This window comes from Mastomys coucha, unplaced genomic scaffold (genome assembly GCF_008632895.1).
Source record: "Mastomys coucha isolate ucsf_1 unplaced genomic scaffold, UCSF_Mcou_1 pScaffold3, whole genome shotgun sequence".
Taxonomy (NCBI): Eukaryota; Metazoa; Chordata; class Mammalia; order Rodentia; family Muridae; genus Mastomys; species Mastomys coucha.
In genome coordinates, this window is record NW_022196909.1 from 21,877,502 (window position 1) to 21,899,436 (window position 21,935).

General features: G+C 34.4%; 1 protein-coding gene across 6 annotated transcripts in view; it reads left to right on the forward strand.

Annotated features, from left to right (window-relative positions):
• Grik2 (glutamate ionotropic receptor kainate type subunit 2) overlaps positions 1–21,935 on the forward strand; it is a 626,777-nt gene that overhangs the window by 335,779 nt on the left and 269,063 nt on the right. For all 6 annotated transcript variants that reach the window (XM_031346615.1, XM_031346617.1, XM_031346618.1 and 3 more), the window contains 2 exons: positions 12,606–12,749; positions 15,452–15,559. In XM_031346615.1, the coding sequence (XP_031202475.1) occupies positions 12,606–12,749; positions 15,452–15,559 (252 nt within the window). The remainder of the gene's footprint in view (positions 1–12,605; positions 12,750–15,451; positions 15,560–21,935) is intronic.

The following is a 21,935-nucleotide window of genomic DNA, read 5'->3' on the forward strand; positions in this document are numbered from 1 at the left end:
CATGTACTAAACCATCTTTGGTGTCTCAGTTTTCATGAAGTAGATTGTCATATTTGCTGTCAACAACACACTAAAAACATGTGTCTTGTGATGGCGAATCAAACAGTCAAGGAAGCCTATAGAGACAATGGAGAATAGTTATTAAATATAGTAAAGTATTGATGTGGACTTAGAATAAGCAAGCCCAAGACATTTCCCTGTGGCATTAAAGCAATAATGAATCAGCATAATTTCAAAATATGTACTGACTGAGGTTCTCACATTCTCTAGGTAATTCCTCAACCACTGAGGTACATCTCTGTCACTCTTCTGTGAAAGTCTTTGTATAATTTAAACTGACATTATTCATTGTTAACATACTCAATTCTATCGATTAATAAGTTTCATCATGATCTACTGATAAATATCTGACTACCTGGCAACTACTTTGAGGAAGGCCACTTTTTTGAAAGATGAAAATATTTACAGACAAAACGAGATTTAAAAGTTATTAGGCCATATTCCATAAGATGATTACATAAAACTTTTATTTTTCATTTTCATGAGAAGTTGCTTTATAGAGAAATAAGCAAATAATAAACAAAACAGTAGGTAGAAGAAAGCATGTAAGGTAGTATTATTTTTTATATATAACTTTGTTCAAAAATATACTTTGAATAGGTTCTTATCATAATTTTAGCTTTGCTATGAATAAGCTATATTGGAGACTTTATGTTATCACCCATGGATGATAGTTAGAATTAGTATTTTCATGCTTTAAGAGTATGAACTATGGAGCAGGGACTGAAGGAAGGGCAAGCCAGCCTAAATATAGCTATCTCCTGAGAAGCTCTGACAGTACCTGACTAACACAGATGTAGAGGCTCACAGCCATCCATCGAACTGAGTACAGGGTCCCCAGTGAAGGAAGCTCACAACCCTACATTGGACTGAGCACAAGGTCCCCAATGTAGGAGCCAGAAAAAGGACTCAAGGAGCTGAAGGGGTTTGCAGCCCCATAGGAGGAACAACAATATGAACTAACCAGTACCTCCAGAGCTCCCAGGGTCTAAACTACCAACCAAAGAGCATGGTGGGACTCATGGCTCCAGCTGCATATGTCGCAGAGGATGGCCTAGCTGTCATCAGTGGGAGTAGAGGCCCTTGGTCCTGTGAAGGCTTTATGCCCCAGTGTAGGGGAATGCCAGGGCCAGGAAGCAGGGAGTGTGGGTTGGTGAGGAGGGAGTGGGGAGAGGTAACAAGGGTTTTTTCCAGCGAAGAAACTAAAAAAGGGGAGAACATTTGAAATGTAAATAAAGAAAATATCTAACAACAAAAAAAAAAGAATATGCACGCATGTGACTGATTTATTTTGGTTGTTGGATATTCCCAGACGTCAACTTATAAAGAATCATAATCTATTAACACAAAAAAATCAATCATCATTCATATTAAAAACATAAAGTAGACACAATATTTATTAATATACATTTATTAAGTGCAAAAAGGTAATCTGAGCTGCAAATATAAAGATAATTAAATGTATTGGAGGCCAGTACGTAGTGCAGAAATACTTCCCCTCAATATTGATTCTTCTCAAGATCAATAGCAGTTCCAAATGTAGTAAATATCAGACAAGATTTAACAGCATCTAAATGATTAAGAGTACAGTATTGTTGCGGGAGAGTTCATTAACAATACCATCGATATTTTATGGTTTGTAGACATTGGTAAGAGCTTCATGGAACAATTTACAAGAGAAAAAGATATCTCAATGGACTTCTTTTAGTAGGAAGAGATTTAATTAGGTAAAAAATAATTACATTAGTTTAATGGTATCTTTAATTGAAAATCTGGTGGCATTTTGTAACCTGCTTTGCGGCTGTCTCTTAATCATTTTTAACTTAAAATGAAGAGTGTCCCACATGGTATTTGAAAAACATCTAAATAGTTTGGAATCCATACATAAATGTTTAAGTATATCTATAATTATGGCAAATCAAAAACAACAGAAAGATCGTCTGCTTCTGAACTGTACATTTAAATATAGGACAGAAGAAATTATCTTTACAATACTAATAGCAATTCTTAGAAAAAATTCAGATGTACCATATTCAAAAATTAATGATTCTAAGTTTAAATCTCATGCACTGCCTTTCATTACTTATATAACTCTAAAAGCTCTCTAAAATAATCTTGTGTCCTGTTAATGTTTATGGCATTCAACACGTTTTAGAGAGAATGAAACCTCCAAAATGTACAACCATAAAGGGTCATGAAATGCCTTTTTTTTCATTATATGCATATCCTACTCATATATATTTATTTGTATATTATTCATATATTATATACTTACATATTAAATCCTAATTATTATTCAACTAATTGAAATCATATTTTAGTCTGTATTTTATCAATTAATCAGAACAAGATAGAATTTACTTTTTTTTCTGCTTGTAGTTTGAATAAGAAGGTGCTGGTTTAGAGAGTTACTCAAATATGTAAAATCATGGGAGCAACAAATAGATGGATCAGTTGCTACCAGTGCTCAAAAGCACTACGATGCAGGCGTATCCATTTCAAATGATTATCAGAGCTTGCCTGAATCTGAGTTTTCCTTTTTTACTCATCAATTTGGCCATGAGACCTTACCTGTCCTATTATTTCCCTCTTTTCATTGTAATGTGTTCTTACATTGACTCTTGTCTCTTTGAAACCTCATGGATACCCAAGTTGTTTTCAATGGTCATTTAAAAAAAAATAACCAGTGGAATATACTTTAATTCCACATATTTGTATCATTGGTTAGGTCAAAACCATGAAGTATAGTTATAATATAAAAGTGTGTGAGAGGAGGTAAGGCACCGGAATATAGAATCTCACTTTGGTAGTAAAAGACATGCATTACTATCTCTCTGAGTATCCAGGGATAGACAGGTTTTAATGTGGACAAGATGTTCACTCGTGCTCAAAACAGAAAAGTTAAAACACTGCAACACAGAGATGAACAGATTTTGTTGTTGATGACAGAATAGAAAAAACTTGTGTATAGATGTGGAAGGAGAAAAATAAACAGCATGTCCTAATTTCCAAATGATTATAAAATGTTGATATGAAAGATTGTTAAGTAGACACAGGGCTATGGGTGTAGTATGACCAATGGTCTCCGGTACCTACCTTTGTGTCCTTCCTGAAAATATGGTTGCCACCTGAAATTGTAAAATGAATAAACCCTTTGTAAATTGAATTGCTTTTCCAAAGGTTTTACCACAGCATAAGAACTAAAACCAGAGCAGACACCTTTAGTCAACCTAATTGATTCTCTGTTGGACAAAAATATACTGAGTCACACCTGACTAGGGTTGCATTGCTGGTATGAAGTTATCTTCCCAACAGTGATGCTTAAGATTAATATGTAGTAATACATATTACTATATATATTACTATTTGCTACTGTATATATTTATATATATATATGATTATCAGGCAGAATAATTATTTACTGTGTATCTTTATTCATAATTTCTAAATTTGACCATAAATCACAGGTTTTATGATTTTTTTAGCTATAATTTCAGTTGAATTATACCATCAGGGATATATTTCATTTTATAGAAACAAAGTTTCAATGAAAATGCCCTCCTGTTCTTACCTGTTCACACTCTATTTTTTCTCTCTTGAACAGAATATGCCCTATCCTCCATTTAGGCCTATGACATATGCAGAATAGTTGCAACCTTGTACTTTTCAAACAGGCTCCTGATTTGGGATCCTGTCCACCTTTAAGAGATTACCAGTCTTCTGTCAATCATCAACACTATTTGACAGCACCTGCTATACACCATGTGCCAGGAATTATGCAAACAACTTTAATGTCTTACCTCATGCCGCCCATACGGACTACACAGCTGCTGGTAAAGAACTCTTTTTTCAGAGTGGGACAAAGAGCTGGCAGCAGAGCACACACAATGGCAGCTGCAGAGTTATTGGAGAATTGTTTCACAATTGGTTCCTGATTGGTTCTGAGGGCAGATCTCATCATTCACTTCAGTTATCAGGCGTCATGTACTAGCATTGTGAAGGACAGAGGCCTGGGCATAGTGTGCCAGCTGAGAGCACCAGTTTACCCTTCCTGTGTGCACCCTTCCGTCATCAAAGGGGTACATATTCTCAGACCCATTTCAAATGCTGCTGACTCTGCACAGAAAAATCCAGTGCCAATACCCTTCTCTTTATCCATCATAATATCTTCTAGTTGAAAGAATAACACATACACTTACTTCTTAATTGCAACTATTGAGTTTTTAAAGGAGTTAATTTTTACCCAAGATCAGTGGTTGGCAAAGGCTTTTCTTTTAAAAGTTTCATTAAACACGAGGCAACAAAGCAAAAGGTATTACTTTACATTTTGATTATTTGTTTCAGTTAAGAGGCCAAGTCAGTGAGTCAGAATCTGTAAACTTATCTTGCATTTACTGGACCAAGCAGCTCTTTGTGTTGTGCATTGTACCTTAGATGGGAGTTCAGAAATGAGCAAAATCTGAAACGTAGGAGTTCCAGAATGGATCTGCCACCTGCCAGCTAGCTTCAGATCTCAGAGGGGACCTGCCTACACTTATTTAATGGAAAGATAAATGTGTTCACAGAACTGTTACTATAAATTCATTTGGAACTGGGACAGAGGCTGCACTCAAATTCCTCCCAGGCTGGAGTTGCTGGCAGATTTGGTTCAAGGTACCTTTGGGAGGTCATGTATTCTACAGAAGTGGCAGAGTGTGATTGTTATTCAGCGTTCCCCAAGACCTATTTCTCTTACTGCTAAAGCAAATGCTTTGGCAGAACTTATGTATTTATTCTTAGAAATGTGATTACACACTTACTATATACAAGGCAGCATATGTGTGGCACTACAATGTTGGTGTGCTGAGTATGGTCCAGAAAGTAAACTAAAAGCAATAGAATAATTCAAGTATATCCAAAGGACTTTCAATACATTGTGAAATTTTAGTCCAAACCAAGAGCATTAATGGGAAAACACACACACACACACACACACACACAGAGCCATTTTTATCCAACTCTAAGTTTTAAGAATTATTAAAAAAATCTTTAAAAACCACTATGCCTCGGTTTTGTGGGTGATGTTGTCATTTATATATTTACTTGATAAAGGTTTTTAATATAGCCTTGTCTGCCTTGGAACTTATCTTGTAGAACAGGCTGGCCTGGAACTTTTAAAAGTCTGTCTCTGTCTTTGCCTTTGCCTCTTGAGTGCTGTCATTAAAGGTATATGCCACCTGACCCTGACCTACTTTTTGTCAGTTAAAGTTTAATAGGGATATTCTAAGCCCATTATTTCTAGGGCACAGTTTTATTTAAAATTGCCACAGCCCATCAGAAGTAAATATATTTTGATGAATTTTGCAAAAGGATTCTTTGGTATAATTTAGACCTTTTTTCTGTGTTTTCTTCTATGTATTATATCAAAATGTTTTTTTTTGTCTTAATTTCATCATTTATACATAGCCAATATGTGGTTTAATTTTGGAGGAAGATAACTATCTTACAGTGTTTGTTTTCAGAACTTTAGAAGATTTAGTATGGTTACAACCAGAACATGAAAAACCTTATAGATCAAATATAGACCTATCTGGAATTTGCTGCTTAGTAAAACAGTCTTTCCATAAACAAAATCTGTCTAAACAAATATTTTAGATATTCAGAACATTCTTTATTATGTCTTATGTAAGCATATGTTTGAAATATGAGTAAGTATTGAGAACATTATGCTTTTGAGACCTTTGATGCAGTTGGATTTTATTGAAATGAGCAAAAGATAACTCAGAAGATAGAAACTACTTCCTGGAAATAGCTCTTGGTTTTTCAGCAAAGAGCCACTACGTATTGCCTTGGTGGTGACCACAAAGAATAGTCGAAGCTTTGGAATTTAATTGCTTGAGATCTAATGGTTCCATACCCCCCATTTTATCACTTGACAAAAAGGAAATATTGAAATGATCTCATGTTGATGTGTTTTGCAAGGATATATTATGATCATTCCAAAACACTCAGGTTGAAAAGTTATCTGCAGTGAATTGAAATGTTTTAGATCATGTGGCACTTTTTCCCTTTTATTCTTGTCCTCAACATTCTCAACTGCAATTTCTATTCCATCTATTCTTCTCAGTCCTCCCCCAACCTCCAAGATCTTCTCCTCTGGTTCCCTTCATGGGTACGGGAAGGGGGTTTGGTCTCCCAGGGATATCAACTAAACACAACATAACAAGTTAAAATAAGGCTAGATAAAAACCCTCATATCAAAGCTGGATGAGGCCAACCAATAAGATGAGAAAGGTCCAAAAAGGAGGCAATCGTTTCAGAGACAATGCCACACCCACTGTTAGGAGTTCTGCAAGAGTGAGTGGATGGTGATAGTAAGAATAGTAAAAGGAGTGATCAGGCAGAGGGTATGCAGAGGGAGATCCACTAAGAACAGTGACTGAAATTGGGAGCATTTGGAGTGCAATGTGTAAAAGTAGTACAGTTGAAACTCTATAGAATCTTCCAGATTGACCCTAGAAAAGACTCCTAACAGTGGAGTATTCATAACCTGAACTGGCCATCTTCAATAACCAGGCAAGGCTTGCAGTAGTGGGACTGGGACATCAACCCAACCACAAAACTTTCGACCTACAATCTGTCCTGACTCCAAGGTGTGTGGATGAAATGGTGGCACAGATCTTGTGGAAGTAGTCAACCAGTGACTGGTCCAACTTGAGGCCCGTGCCATGAGTGGAAATGCAGACCTGGCACCACATGCACAGCCAGGAACCAGAGGCTGGATAGCCCAGAGACTCAGCGTAGAATCAAACCAGCATAAAATATTCAAGGAAACAATTACTAATAATATTCTGCTATGCTCATGTATTGGTGCCTAGACCAATTGCCACATTGCACAGCTTTAAAGGGTTGAAAGATATATTTTGGAATCATATTCTTTGTATTTTAGAAATTTGAAATAATTTTAAAGCTTTAAAGTCAAATTTAGTCTAAGTTAGGTGCTCAGGATAGTTCCCATTCTAGTTGATAGATGCTTGAACTATCAGTGAATCATGGGCCCCTCCTTCGACCTAATAGGCTTAATATTTAATTTCCTAATAGACATTTCTTCTGAAATAAAGAATATTCTAATGGTACTTCCTTCTTCTGGTATGAATCCAGTTCATACAAGTTGTTTTACTTTTCAAATGGCATGACTACCATACATACTTGTATACAACTATATAATTGTACTTAAATGTTTAGGGCAGAAGGAATTCTGAATTTTTCTAACTAAATCATCTGAATTTAATAAATAAATAGTTTAGTAAGAAAGTAGTTTACATGTTCAATTGTATAATTTTAAAAACTATATTTTTTAACTTGGAAGTGCTCTTTAGAGTTGATATGACATATAATGAAAATTGTAATTAATTTTAGTTCTACGTCAGAGGGTTAATTTCAAAGACTAACAGAGTCATAAGTGTTTAGTTCTCATCAGAACTCCCAAAATATTAATGATTGCTGGATCAAATCATGGCTCTTTTTTTAACCTTTGTGCAACTCTCTTCTGTGCTTCACAGTATTAGGCAAATGTAAATGTCACTAACAGTGTGTAAGATTTTTACTTTCCCAATATTTTTGCCAGAACACTTTACATTTTATTTTAGAGAGTATCTGTTCTTACTGTAAATGGTGACTTGCCATTGTTACTCTGATTTTTGTTCATCTGATAATTAAGGAAATTCCAAAATGTTTGAGGTACCTATTGAGGACTCATGTAGATCTAAGTAGATCTATAGTTCTTATACAGATATCTACTTAGGCCTATCACCAAGCTTTAAACAGTGTTGCTAGCTACCTCCCCCATCCCCATCCCAACACACACACACACACACACACACACACACACACACACACACACACACAAAAACACACACACATGCATACACACAGAGTTTTAAGAATTTCCTTTCAGATCCATAGCTGGCTATTCTCTTCTTCCTATCTACAGGGCATTGTTTCCCTTGCCTTAAGGAAGTGTTATTTTGTTAGTTTTCTTCAATGAGCAAATTTTTTTTTTTTAGTTTTATATAATTCCATTTATGCATTTTTACTTTTGTCTCTTCTTTTAATGTTATTCGTTCAAATGGAATTAGCATACTGATTCTTTTAGTAATTTAATGTTGTGACCAGTGAGGGGAGGTCTTCCATTTTCACCTGATGAATGACTATCCAGTTTGCTAGGGACATTTGTTGAAGTGTTTATCCTTTCTTCATTGCCCATAGTTCTAACTTTTAAAACTCAGTGAGAGAAGATGCACCTAACCCTTGAGTGACTTGAGGCCCCAGGGAGTGTGGGGTCTAGTAGGGTTAGAGGTACAGTGGGGACATTCTCTCAGAGATGGGAGTGGAGGAGGAGGTATGGGATGAGCAGCAGTTGGGGGAGGGCAAACCAGAGGTGGATGAAGACTGCACTGTAAAAAAGGATCAAAGAAAAAAAGAACAAAACAGAAAGAGGAAAAAAAACTGAGTTAACTGCAAATGTCTCACTTTCCTCTTCTATTTCTTTCCATTTGTGGTTATGGTTGTTTTTTTATGTCAGTATCATGCCATTTTTATTGTTTAAGACCTCTAACTGTATTCTTTTGACCTAAACTGTTTGGTAATTCAGGGTCTTTTCTAGTTTCATACATATCTTAGTGTTTACTTGTTTTGTTCTCTGAAGAAAGGCATTGATATTTTGATAGGGATTCTCTCATTCACTTTAGGTGATATAGGCATTTGAGCACTGTTAACTCTTCTAGTGTATGAAGACAGGTGTGCTTCCATTCATTTTTTTGTTTGTTTTTTGTTTTTTGGTTTTTTTTTTTTTGACATATTCCAGCATGTGTTTTAGCTGTATTGTAGACATCTTTCCTGGTTGCATAAATATAATTGTATGCATTTTATTTTCTTTTTGTGGCTGTTTTAAAGGACTGCTTTGCTGAATCCTAACTCAGATAACTTACCATTGGTATATTGCACTGCAATTGATTTTGATGTTGTTTTTATACCCTGCTGCTCTGCTGAATTAGTTTATTAATTCTAATAGTGTTTTAATGATGTGTGTGGTGTTTCTATACATAAGATTATGTCATCTGTAAATCGAGACAATTTTCCTCTTTTCTCTTTCCAATTTAGATACAATTTATTTCACTGTCTTGCATAATTGCTCTGGGTATTACTTCTATTATCATCTTGGGTAAAACTGACAAAAATGGGCATCCTGGTCTTGCTGCCTCTTAAGGTATCACTGTCAGTTGTCCAGCATTCAGTGTGTTGTGAGTTGTTCTCATGTTATAAATAGAGATTGTTACTTTGAACTCTGTTGCTCCTAAGCTAAGTAATTTAGCATTTTGATCATAAATGATGATAATTTTTTTTTATCACATATGAGTTCTGTTTCTGTTACGACCATGACTTTTGTCATTCCTCTGTCGGTGTGTTATAGAAGGATATCCTGTTTATTGAACAGTGCACATTCAGCCATCCTTACAATTACTTGAAACCCTGAGGCAAATTCATCTAGATTATGTTGAAAAAATGTGTGTGTCTGTCTGTCTGTCTGTGTGTGTGTGTGTGTGTGTGTGTGTGTGTGTGTGTGTGTGTGTGTTATGTATATGTTCATGCAGAGGCATGCCTGTATATGCAGAGGCCAAAGGTCAATGCTGGCTTTCCTCTTCCATGATGCTTCACTCCGTGCCTGAGATAATGTAATTCCTACACTCATCTTTAATATTTCTAGTGTAGTCTTTACACTAAAAACTTTGGATTACTTATATTTTCTTGAGGATTCCTTTGCCTGTGCTCATCAGTCATCTTGGTTCACAATTTTGTTGGGTATTGACCCTATCTTGTTTTGATATCAGGTTAGTTTTGACTTCATATTAGGATTTTGGAAGTCTTTTATTCTCGTTTTTAATTTATGGTAAAATTTTGCAGTTGAAGATGTTTTGTTCTGAGAATTTTTGAGTGGTTATTACTTCTATACTCAGATACATCTACACAAGGTACATTAGGTAGTCAGATATTATTTGAGTAATTATCATGCAATATGCAAATTAATTTAAACAAAACCGCAATGAAGGCAAGAAAGGCTGTCTATCATCCAGCATTTAGTTATCTTTTGGACCCGTATAAAGAAACAATGTTTTCTTTGTTGTTGTTGTTGGGTTTTTGTTTGTTTGTTTGTTTGTTTGTTTGTTTTTAGGAAATGCAGTTCCAAGTGCCTGGGATTTTTCTAGGTCTCTATTTTGCTTACTACTACTTTAATATTCATTTTGTCATTTTTCCTGCTGATGCAAAGTTTGGCTGGTTTCCATATGTCTATTTCCTCTAGGTGCAGTATTAAGCTGTATATGCAAATACTTTATGTATTTAAAATGTAGATATTGATTTCTCTAAATAATCATTGTAGTACTCAACATTTTTGTCTTTATGTTTCGATTTTATTTGTTTTAAGAAATTTTTATATTCTTTTTATATCTAGCACACTCCACTGTTTGTTCAAAATGAGTCAATTCTCCCATATTTGTATGGTGTCCAAAGATTTTTCTTGTTTGAACCTTCTAGTTTTATTGTATTAGAGCCAATAAATAGAATTCCAATTTTTAAATACTACTAAAAATTAATGGTATTTACTCTTCCTTGTGATTTTAACTCTTCTTTGAGACTCTGGTATATTAGTTTCTTTTCTGATTGTCCTGACAATATTTTTGACAAAAGCAACTTAGGGAAGGAAGAGTATGTTCTGCCTAAAGGTTGCAAGGTCTTAAGACTAAAGAGATAACAGGAATGTGACGGCCCTTTCTGTGTCTGCAGTCAGTATGCAGGAGAGAGAATAGTGGTCCTCTCTTGTCTATTTCTTTTTTAAAATTCAGCTCAGGATGCTAGCCTGTGAGATATGTTTTCTTTCACAGTTAGAAACGGCCTCCTCCCTCACAAAATGCCTGAAAGCCTGCCTCCTAGGAGACCTAATATAGCCGTGTTGACAACATTGACCATCACCTTAGGAATTGGAATTTGAATTTAGGAAAAAATGGATACTGTTAGGTGTTTTTCTGTGATGATGCTGTGAAACTAGCTTGCCAGTAATACCTGAAAGCTTTCATTTTTGTCTACTTCAGCAGGTGTATGGTCTAAGCTTTCATGATGTTTCAGAAAAAAATGTATTTTTCAAATTTGGTAATGACTCCTAGGACCAGAAGTATCTTATATATGATCAATTCATCAGATGTTAACTCAGATCCAACCAAACAGTATAATTGTCAGGTTCATATTTGGCACACTGAATCAAATTCACTCTTCTAGTTACTACCATGCAGCTATTATAGTATGTAAAATTAGCCATCTGTTATTTATAAAACAAAGTTTGTGGATATGAATTTATATTTCTCAAAGACTTAAAAAGGGCAAAGTGATTGCTGCTATGCTGATATCTGCAGTGCGCTGTCTAGCCATCTTCTACTTCCTGCAGTAATACTTGTAGGATCCTTCTGAACTGAAAACTAAAGTCTCCTCGTTTTATCTTGTATTGAGGCACACAATATGATCTACAGGGTTCCTATTTGGTATGGAATTCATTTCACAGTCCACTAATTGTGTGAATGGGAAAAGTAAATAGATGTTTTTATTCTAAAGCATGCCAAACAGATGGCTCAAAGATCACTGCCACTAGCCCTGCATGGGTGTCCCTCTCCTGTAGGTGTGAGCTCTGGCATGGATCCTAAACACTTGATGAGAGAGTCCTGTTTACAGAACAATTGATAGTCACTGAACCTCTTGTTTGTTGTGAGTTTTATAGACATTATATTTATCAATGACTCGCAAAGTGGCTGGTCACTTGATCAGGTGCCAAACAGTAAAATTCATATTCATTTTACTTGTAAAACTAAATGAACTTTTATTGATATGGAAATTTTGAGTGAAGAAAACAGCGTAAGAGATTACACTTTCGTTCTTGAAAAGGGATTAAGACATATGCTGAGATTCAGGCTGTGGGATGATGTATCATGACTGAGAATGGATATTTGAAAATAGAGCTGAAGACAAGATCTGGGCTTATATCTTAAGCTTTTAAAAGTAACTCTCTTTTAAAAATCTCTTTCTTCCCCCTGCACAGGAGAACTGTTGACTTCTATAAATAATATGTGAGATTTGTAATCATTCTAAATGTCACAGTTTCATCCAACATACTTGTGTGTGTGTGTTTGTGGTGTGTGTGTGTGTGTGTGTGTGTGTGTGTGTGTGTGTGTGTGGTGAGACTGAGTAAGATAGACCAAGAGAAAGTGAGAAGACCAATAAAGTTTCTTTATATATTTCCTGCTTAAAAGGCAATACAAGGGTCTGTATTGATTTAGGAGAGAAAGGCCATGTGACTCAACTGTTCTAAAAGAGCTGTGGTAATATGGTCACAGTGCCTTATCTTAGAGAACCACAAAATGTAGAGGAAATTGTGTTTTCTCTAATATAAAGAGCACTTCTTAGCCCATATTTTCTGCATGCTGTGGCTTTATGAACATGTATGTCTTTTCTCTGGCTTCCAGACTGATGCTGCTCTGATGTATGATGCAGTACATGTCGTGTCTGTGGCTGTGCAACAGTTTCCCCAGATGACAGTCAGCTCCTTGCAATGCAATCGACACAAACCCTGGCGCTTTGGGACCCGGTTCATGAGCCTAATTAAAGAGGTAAGTGGAAAAAAAGACTGAATAAGGACAGTGCAGTTCTCTAGCACACAATTTTATTTTTTTAACTGAAATTTCATTTCTAAACAGATTCTTCTTTCATATAATACATGCTAACTACAGTTTTCCTTCCCACACTACCTGCAAATCTCCTCTCACAAATTCACATCCCTTCCATTTCTTCTTAAGAAATATGCAAGCCTCCAGAGATAACAGCCAAATAGTACAACCCAAAGAGACAATTTAATAAAAAGTATTATTTTAGTCATAAATAAGTTCATATCCATCAACATGTCTATGATGAACTAAGTAAATGAAGCCTATGACCCGTTAAAAGCTTGATTGAGATATTAGAATTATTTTTGAAAATCTGTTTTTCTGATATTTTATTTAAGTAGAGATGTAGACGTCTAAAGAATTATTATATTTTAGACAATAAACTAAAATGTGTTTTTAGTTTGAGTGTCACTTAGGCTATAATAAATTTAAAATTAATATGTTTGACATAGCTATCTTATCCACAAAACTATATGAAACAACATGTATAATTATTTTACTTATATTACCTATCAAAAATGAATGTAACAGAACCAGGAGTCTAGCCCCATGGCAAACTGCTTGCTGAGTATATATGAAGGCCACATTCAATTCCTATCACTTTGAAACACAGAAATAAAAATAATGTATGGATTCACAAAGTACAAAATGTATCACACACTGGGTAATGGAGGAATGTTTATGACAATGTATTGTCTATCTTCTGATTTTGACCAAGCCTGAAGTAGGAAAAACAAGTGGAAAATTACTCGTTTACGCATATGTGCACACACATTTTTTTTTCTTTTCCAATTTTCTCTTCCTCCTAAGAAGGGAAGCCCCTTGTTTGCTTAGTACATTCCTCTTGAATGAAAGTTTACGTGGTCCATTGTCTTAGCTATTAAAACAATCACAGGCATTGGCACACTTAAAGAGTTTTCATTATTGTCTTAAGGTTAGCCATCTATTTTATCATGGAATAAAAAATGCAAATAGGATCATGAATAGAAATCTCACAATATTGTTAAACAATTTCCATGCATTTTCATTGTGTAATGTTTATCAAACTCAGTTAGGGGTACTGATATTCCGTGAAGAACATGATCTTTGTTAGTCGCTTCGCATTTTACATTAACTTCTTGTTTAAAACACTCAGCACTCTCAGAGCTCTGGACATAGATCACAGGCCTCTGTGGTGAAAGAATTGATTTTCCTGAACTCAACATTTGAGCATTATGACTGTGATGTGTGTCAGCTAGCCCTGAAAGAAACAGCTATATGACATTCCTCACTGTATTTATTGTAGGGTGTAATTGAGAGCTTTGTCCACTAAATCACAGTATTCCCTTTAAGAGGACCGGCAGAAGAAATTTCTCAGTTCTCCATACCAGGAGAGGCTGTTTATCGCAAGCAGCTTATATGACTCCAAAATATGAACCCTGCATATTACAATTCCATCATTTCTTTCTTTTCTGCTTTGGTTCCTAGGAAGTTTAAACTTGAGGATGTTAGAGAATTTTTATTACTTGCCTGGTTTGGGCTCTTATATTTTTACTGCTGTCTACCTAGTTTCCTTCTGCTATTCTCTACATATATTCTGATGTTTTCTCATTCTTTTATCTGTTGTTACATTATTTTAATTTTTTTTTTACTTATGATCTGAATATTTCTTTACTTGGAAGGAATTGGACAAACTGTTTTCTATCTAAAGCAATTATTACATGTTTAAATTTTTGGATACATATTGTAATATGACACAGATCACAGCTATGTTTCCTATTTCATTTGAAGTTTAGTAGCTGAAAACCGTTTTGAAAGGCCTGCACACTAGTATCAAAGAAGCAAACAGGGTGACTGAAAACTAGTGTAGTGATGATATCCATTTAAATTTTCTACTGAAAAATTGACCTTAATCTTTTAAGAGTCATGTTGTTGGGCTACTAGTGAGCATTATTTCAAGCTTTTCAGTTATATGCTTATGTAGCAACAATTAAAACTTTCAAGTAAATTGTTACTCTAAGCCATTTCCAGTTGCTATAGAGTGGAAAATATATATATTTTGTTAACTACCAGACAAAAATAGGAAAATATTTTTATTTAAAATAAAATGTACCCATTTACTCATTACTTGCAGGGATTATATTCTACCTCATATTTCACTGAGAATATCTTTAAAGGCATTATAAGTGATACAAAGTAATTATGAAATTATTCTGTCTTCTTTAGGGAATGTAACACTTTATTTTAGGGGAAGATTGTTAGCTGAAGAAATATAATAGACTATTGTGGATTCCATGTTTTTTCAGAGTATTAACTTTATTACTGTTATGAATTTAGAAAACAAATTATAATTTTGAATAATACTGTATGATATAGTCAATTGATCATCTAGAATACCTTTACTTTGTTAAATGACCTTCTGTATATAAACCAAAATCATTAAATATATCTAAGGAAAAACATAGCAACATACACAGACAATATAAGCTAAACATTTATGATTAAAGTTGGGAAGTTAGTGAAGAGGAAATTAAACCCTTCCCATTTCAAGACAAAATGCTCTTAAAATATGATTCCATATAATTTGTGAGAAGTAAAGAAAGTAACTTGGTCTCCTAGTAATCATGGAAAATGTTTCTTGTTGATTGTGTGCACTTGTTTCTGCTCAGGCTCACTGGGAAGGTCTCACAGGCAGAATAACATTTAACAAAACGAACGGATTACGGACAGATTTTGATTTGGATGTGATCAGCCTCAAGGAAGAAGGTCTGGAGAAGGTATGTGAGCTCTTCATTTTGAATATTTTATCATCCTGTGAAACTTTATAATGAAGAAGGAAGACATCTTTGTTAAAGTCACCTTTCATGTTTCTTTAACTTTAAGGAATTTCCTTGTAATTCATCAATATATTAGTCCAATAACTGACAACTAAGATTTAAGACTAAAGGTTATCTTTAGTTTTTAAAAAGATTTATTTCACTTTTGTGTGTGTGATTATTTTTCCTGTGTCTATCTATGTGTACCACGTTCATGCCTAGTGCTTGTTATGTTCAGAGGAAGCTGGAGGCACTGAGCATTCTGGATGCCATTTGTTTGCGAAGAATAACATGTAATTGTTTTCTACTTAAAATCTGGCTTTCAAAATGACATACACAAAATAAAACAAACCAAGAAACAAATCCAAAACTACCTCCACAACAACAACAAAACAGTTTTTTTGTGCTGGGTTATTATATAACGAAATATGTAAACTAATATAAAACACTGAAATCATGTGGATAGAAGAATGGAAGGGGTACCACTGTGTCCCTTACTTGACTCTGTGTCTATGGTTCACTCACTTACTATAACAATATTGTAGTCTGATAGTATTTGTGATGTATTCATTAGGTATTTTCTTATAGTTTATTGAAGTGCCTAGATAATCATATGTTATGATAAGGGCTTAAAATTTTTCTATTTTACTGAAATAGTTTTGCCTTACAGTTAGTACAGCAGATTTCATCCAGTAATTGCATGTGGAGTTGAGTTAGGAGAATGGTTTTTTCCAGCCTGAGATACCAGCATATATGAATGCTCAAACTACCCAGGAGAGGAGAAAAGGTCACATTTCTTTTATAGTGTCATGAAAACAAATGCATATATCATGGCCAATAGATTACTTGGGCGAAAAGCAATGACTCCCTCCTACTGAGGTTGTCAGACTGTAGCATTTGATAATACAATGTAAAGCGAGGAATGCATTTTAAGGAACTGGGATACAAACAGTCATGAGACACTGACTTCTGAATTATCTTGTTTCTAAGAATAGAAAGAACATTTCTTGTGTCTAAGTCTGGGATTGATGATAGGCCTTTGCCTAACAGCTTTCTGGAATGTGATCAAATTATATTTTGAAAATATCTAAGTCACTAGGATGATATTTGACGATAATGATGTTTTCACTATTTCCAAACATCCAGTCTTATATTTGAATCAAAATTAGGAAAAGCACAAAACTTTCCTCTTTAGTTTAAGGACTTCCAGAAACAGCTATGTATAATATATATCATGTATATATGATAATCCCAAAATGCAAGTAAAGTAAAACTGTTAGTTAATGATATTGCCATGAAATCTCATGACTGGCTTATACGTACTCCTGAATGATGAGTATTTGTTTTATAAGTTAATATATAGAATAATTCTCTTCAAGGCTATTTCATTCAACTTCACCCAAAAAATAGATGAATATTTATGAAAAAACTGAAGGATTACCACATATTATGTACTTCAATTAGGCTTTGAGTATTGGGAAAGTACTGAGTAGTAGAAATTGACTATCTACATAATTGTTCATTATGGACAAAGATATTGCACAGGATTTGAGTCAACTACTTCATGTATATTTATAAAAAAACACTCAATCATACACATATCTGTAAAAGGAGTAAGAGTTGAGATAAAAAAAGACAAGCTTTAACTCATATATGGGATCTATATAGAAATCATAACTTCAAATAATTTTAGCATGAGTTTATAAACTTAAAATTATTCTAAATTGAACTAGAATAAATAGAATCAGTAACAAAAACATTCACTGAATCTTTCTCAGTGTGACCGTGGCAAAACCTGACAATATTATCATTATATCTGTAAAGAAAATAGAAGGAACCCCATGGCAACCGAGAAAGACATTCATCGTAAGGGTAAAATTAGGGGATCAGAAGAAAAATAATAGAGAATGAGAGAATTAACTTGACATTGGTATTGATTCATCATTTCTTATAATATAAAGAGGTTTCAGACAACTAGTAAATGTCTATACTCAGAAATATTTGGCTCAAATCCATCCTCAGTCATGTATAGTCATAGGTAGTATTTTAATCTCTCTACAAGAGTGTCTTCAACTCTGGAGCAACAGCAGTCTCTATATATGAAGACTAATTGAAAAGGCTGAGTTTTTACCTTGATGCCGTTCACAATTTAGAATGGCAAATAGACGATCCAGAGCCATTATTTCTATATCCAATTTAATTATGATTGAATGTGTGAAATTCATTTCTCTACCAAACTTATGCTTTCCAATTTCTCATCTCAGAAAAAGTTAATTGAAGGGTATTTTAGCAGAAGTAATTAATTATATCAAGGTATATAAAATAATATGCTTAGAAGAATTTTTACAGCGATGGAGTTTTTTGATTTTCACACTCTTAATTCTGTTTTACCATGACTGGAACGGAGAAATAAAGAAAACATGTAAAAGTATCTATTATTTCACTTGATCCTCATCACATGAGAGTAAATAGAGGACTAGTAAGACATGAATTCATCAAAATTTGGCTAAAACAGTAAAGAGAATAACATATTAGCTATTTATTTATAGCAAGAATACTGACAGACATAATAAACATTTCCCTGTGTCCGTAAGCCTTTGGAACTGGTTTGCGAGAGGAATGTGAATTGCTTTTGGAACTTTAGACTAAAATGCTGTATACAGAACTTAAAAGAACATTATTGGACAATTTTGATAGTTCATAATGCAAAGGTAAATGTGGATAATAGAGTTCTTTCTGACTTATGAGCTCTCAGAGAGAACTCTATTGGGAACTTAGATGGGATATCAGGCTTCTCTCTGTTTATCTTCTAAGAAGTTCAGTGAGGCTTTAAAATACTTTAAATCAATTGGCAGAAGAAATATCTAGACAGTATAATCTACTCATAGCCATTATCCAGATTCTCAAAGTGAGAGAAAGAGAGAGTAAAGTGTAGTGATACAAAGAACAGAGCAATGAAAGGTGGGTCTTCTTAGTCCTTGGGAACTATCGTAATTTATCATAATTTTGAGATCTTGAATGTGGACTTTCAGAATTGAATATTTTCTCCCACTATGTTTCTGTCTTGCTTTGGTCTATTTTTTCCTTACAATGTCTCCATTTATCTCTTTTGGAATGAAAATTTCCCTTTGTATCTATGTATGTTGTTTACATATTAGGCACATTAGACATTTTTTGATTCACTGAAAAGTTGCAAAACTGTTAGCACATAGGGAAGCTGTCATTTATAGATTTTTATGGAATGTATGATAAACATTCCCTGAAGACCATTATATATGTTATATGAGTTCTACAATGCTTGCTTCAGAAGTCCTGGGTCAAAATGTCATAAATATTTTGACATTGTTTATTTGCATGTTCAATATGGAAATAGAATTCCTGAAGTCATTTGGAGGAAGAAAATATGTTAAAAATCACTAAGGGACAAAAAGTTTGGTTAATGAAGAAAGAGAGAAATGTCTTCAAGTTTAATAAAATGAAGTTCATTGTTGGAGAAAATTGAGTTAGAAAATGATGTACAACTGAAAGTAGTTTAGTGCTAACTTGCATTATTCTTTGAAGTGAGCTTGGAAAAGACCATTTTCAGAAGAAAACATCACATAAATAGATATATGAATTTATTTAAAATGTATTTTAAACATTATTTGAATGAATTGCATTTACATGAAAAGAGTTTGAAAGCTTTACACAAAACATGTTTGACAGAGCTGAAGATACCGCAAGCAGAAGACATCTCTCTATTGTACACTAAACAAACTAGTTGCCACTATTAGGAAAATGGTCACTTTCACCTAAAACATATCCATTGTCATAAGTATAATCAAATAAGCTCACTTAGTTTCATCATATGACTATTTTATTAATATTTCTTCTGTGATCACAACAACATGTGTTTTCCAAGGTTGAAAACTCAGTCATTCTTTATTATTTATTATTGATTTATTAAAAAGAAAAATTGTCTGTAATATGGGCTACAAGGTATATTTAAGCTCTATTTTTCCTCAAACAGCAAATTTTCTCTCTGGATAACCTTACAATATTATACATACATACTATATATATATATAGGTATATATACCTATATATATATATATATATACTATATATATATATATATATAAATATATTAAAATATATACCAAAGAAAAAGATCTTTGAACTTCTCCAACTTTAGTATATACATTGTTAAAGTTGAATACATTTATTAATGTATCTCATTACAATTAAATTTGTATATTAATACTATACTGAATAAAATGAAAAGTAAAGGGATGCAAGCAAAACATTTATTTTACCAGCTATTTTTTAACAGTGTTGGAGAATATGAAAAATTATAATGTAAGTCATAGTTTCATAATGAAATCAATTTTTAACTTACATGTTCTTAGGGAAGCTCTTAAAAATATGAAATAGTTAAAAGTAGATGTTGAACAGAGTTTTATCATTGTTTATGAAATTAAGATATTGTTAATATTATTTATCATGTAATTAATTTTTATGAATTTTTAATATTATGAATATAATAAAATATGTAACTATTATATAGGACATTAATAAATAAGTCACAACAGATCATATTTTCACTTTAACTTTAAAATTTTTGTATTGAGCATTTGTATTGAATTTTTGTATTGAGTATTTGTATTGAAGGGGGAGATGCTATAATTATAATTCAAAACTTAACGTCACTTTAAACCCACAAATAATTTTTATGTTTATTCATGTTTAGGAATCTGTGTCTATAGGATATCAGAAGAGGCTGTCAGGTTGTTTGAAACTAGAGATATGGGCAATTGTGAGTTCCCTGATATGTGGCCAGGTGCCCAAACTTGGGTGCTCTGGAAAAAAAACGAGTGCTCCTCACAATTGATTCGTTCCACAGTCCCTCTCATGCCTAATTTTTAGTTTGAACTTTACTTCAACATAAATATTCTTTAGTTTTCCAGCAGCTACCACTTCTATCTGTACCCACAAGAGCACTTACATTTGTAATTCATAGACCTGTCTCTGAAGCTCAAGTGTTCTGTAATACATGGACATGGTAGCCGCAGCAATGAAACCCTCTCTTCCTAAGTTTTCAGGTGTACATGTTTACAGTTCACTGCTCTTTCACACTGTTTCATGAAGAAGTTTAATACATTTTGCATCTCTTATAGAAAAGTTATCATTCCTCTTTTTTTTCCTTTTTCATCTTTTTTATTCACTTTGCATCTCAATCACAGCCCCCTGCCTCCTCTCTTCCCAGTCCTACGCTTACAAATCCCTCCCCACATTGCACCTTCCCTTGATCATCATAGAATTGGGAGGGGAGTCCTGCTTGGGTACCACCCCATTCTGGAGTATCAAGTCATAAAGCAAGCACATCCTCTTTCACTGGAACCCAACCAGGAGGTCCAAGTAAGGGCAAAAAGATCCCATGGCAGGGAATAGTGACAGAGACAGACCCACTCCACTTGTTTAGGGGCGCACATGAAGACCAAGCTGTATATTTGCTTCAAATGTATAGGAGTCTAGATCCATCTCCTCCATTCTTCTTGCTTAGTGTCATAGACTCTGTGAGCCCTTCTGATCCTAGGTTTCACATGACAATCTGGACTCCACCTGATATTTAGTAGTGGGTCTCTGCATCTGATGGGCTAGTTCCCTTTCTGCAGACATAGCACGGTATCATTATTAATATGTGTCAGGGGTTGGCTCTCTCCCATGAGATGGGTCTCAAATTGGGGCCGTCATTGGCTGGCTGTTTCCTCAGTCTCTGCTCCATCTTTATACCTATACATCATGGAGGCAAGACAATTCTGTGTTGAAGGCTTTGTGGGTGCACTGATATTCCCATACCTTCTCTAGAAACCCTGCTTGGCTACAGCAAGTGGCCACCTGAATTCAATCTCTATATTCCACTCTGGTAGGAATCTCAGCTAGGGTCACCCCAATAGTTTCTTCCTGTATCCTCTACTGTCCCAGACCTTCGGCTAATAGCCAGAGATACCCTGCCAGGCTGATTTCCGTTCTCACTTACAGCCCTCTCTCCAACTCTTCTCCCCAAACCTCCCGAATACTTTCCTCATCTCCTCTTTTATCCACTTCCCTCTCTCCATTCGCCTACGATTATTTAGTTTCCACTTCCGAGTGAGACTCATATATCCTCCATGGGGACCTCTCAGTTTCTTTGTGTCTGTGGGTTGTAGCATGGTTGTGCTGTACTTTTATGGCTAATTACACACTTATAAGATCAATGAGAATTATTTATTTAGTACAATTCTAGATATATTGTAGCCCGCGTGGTCCTCTCGCCGGGAAGAAGACACGCGGACACTAGGTTCCTTCTGCAGCAACT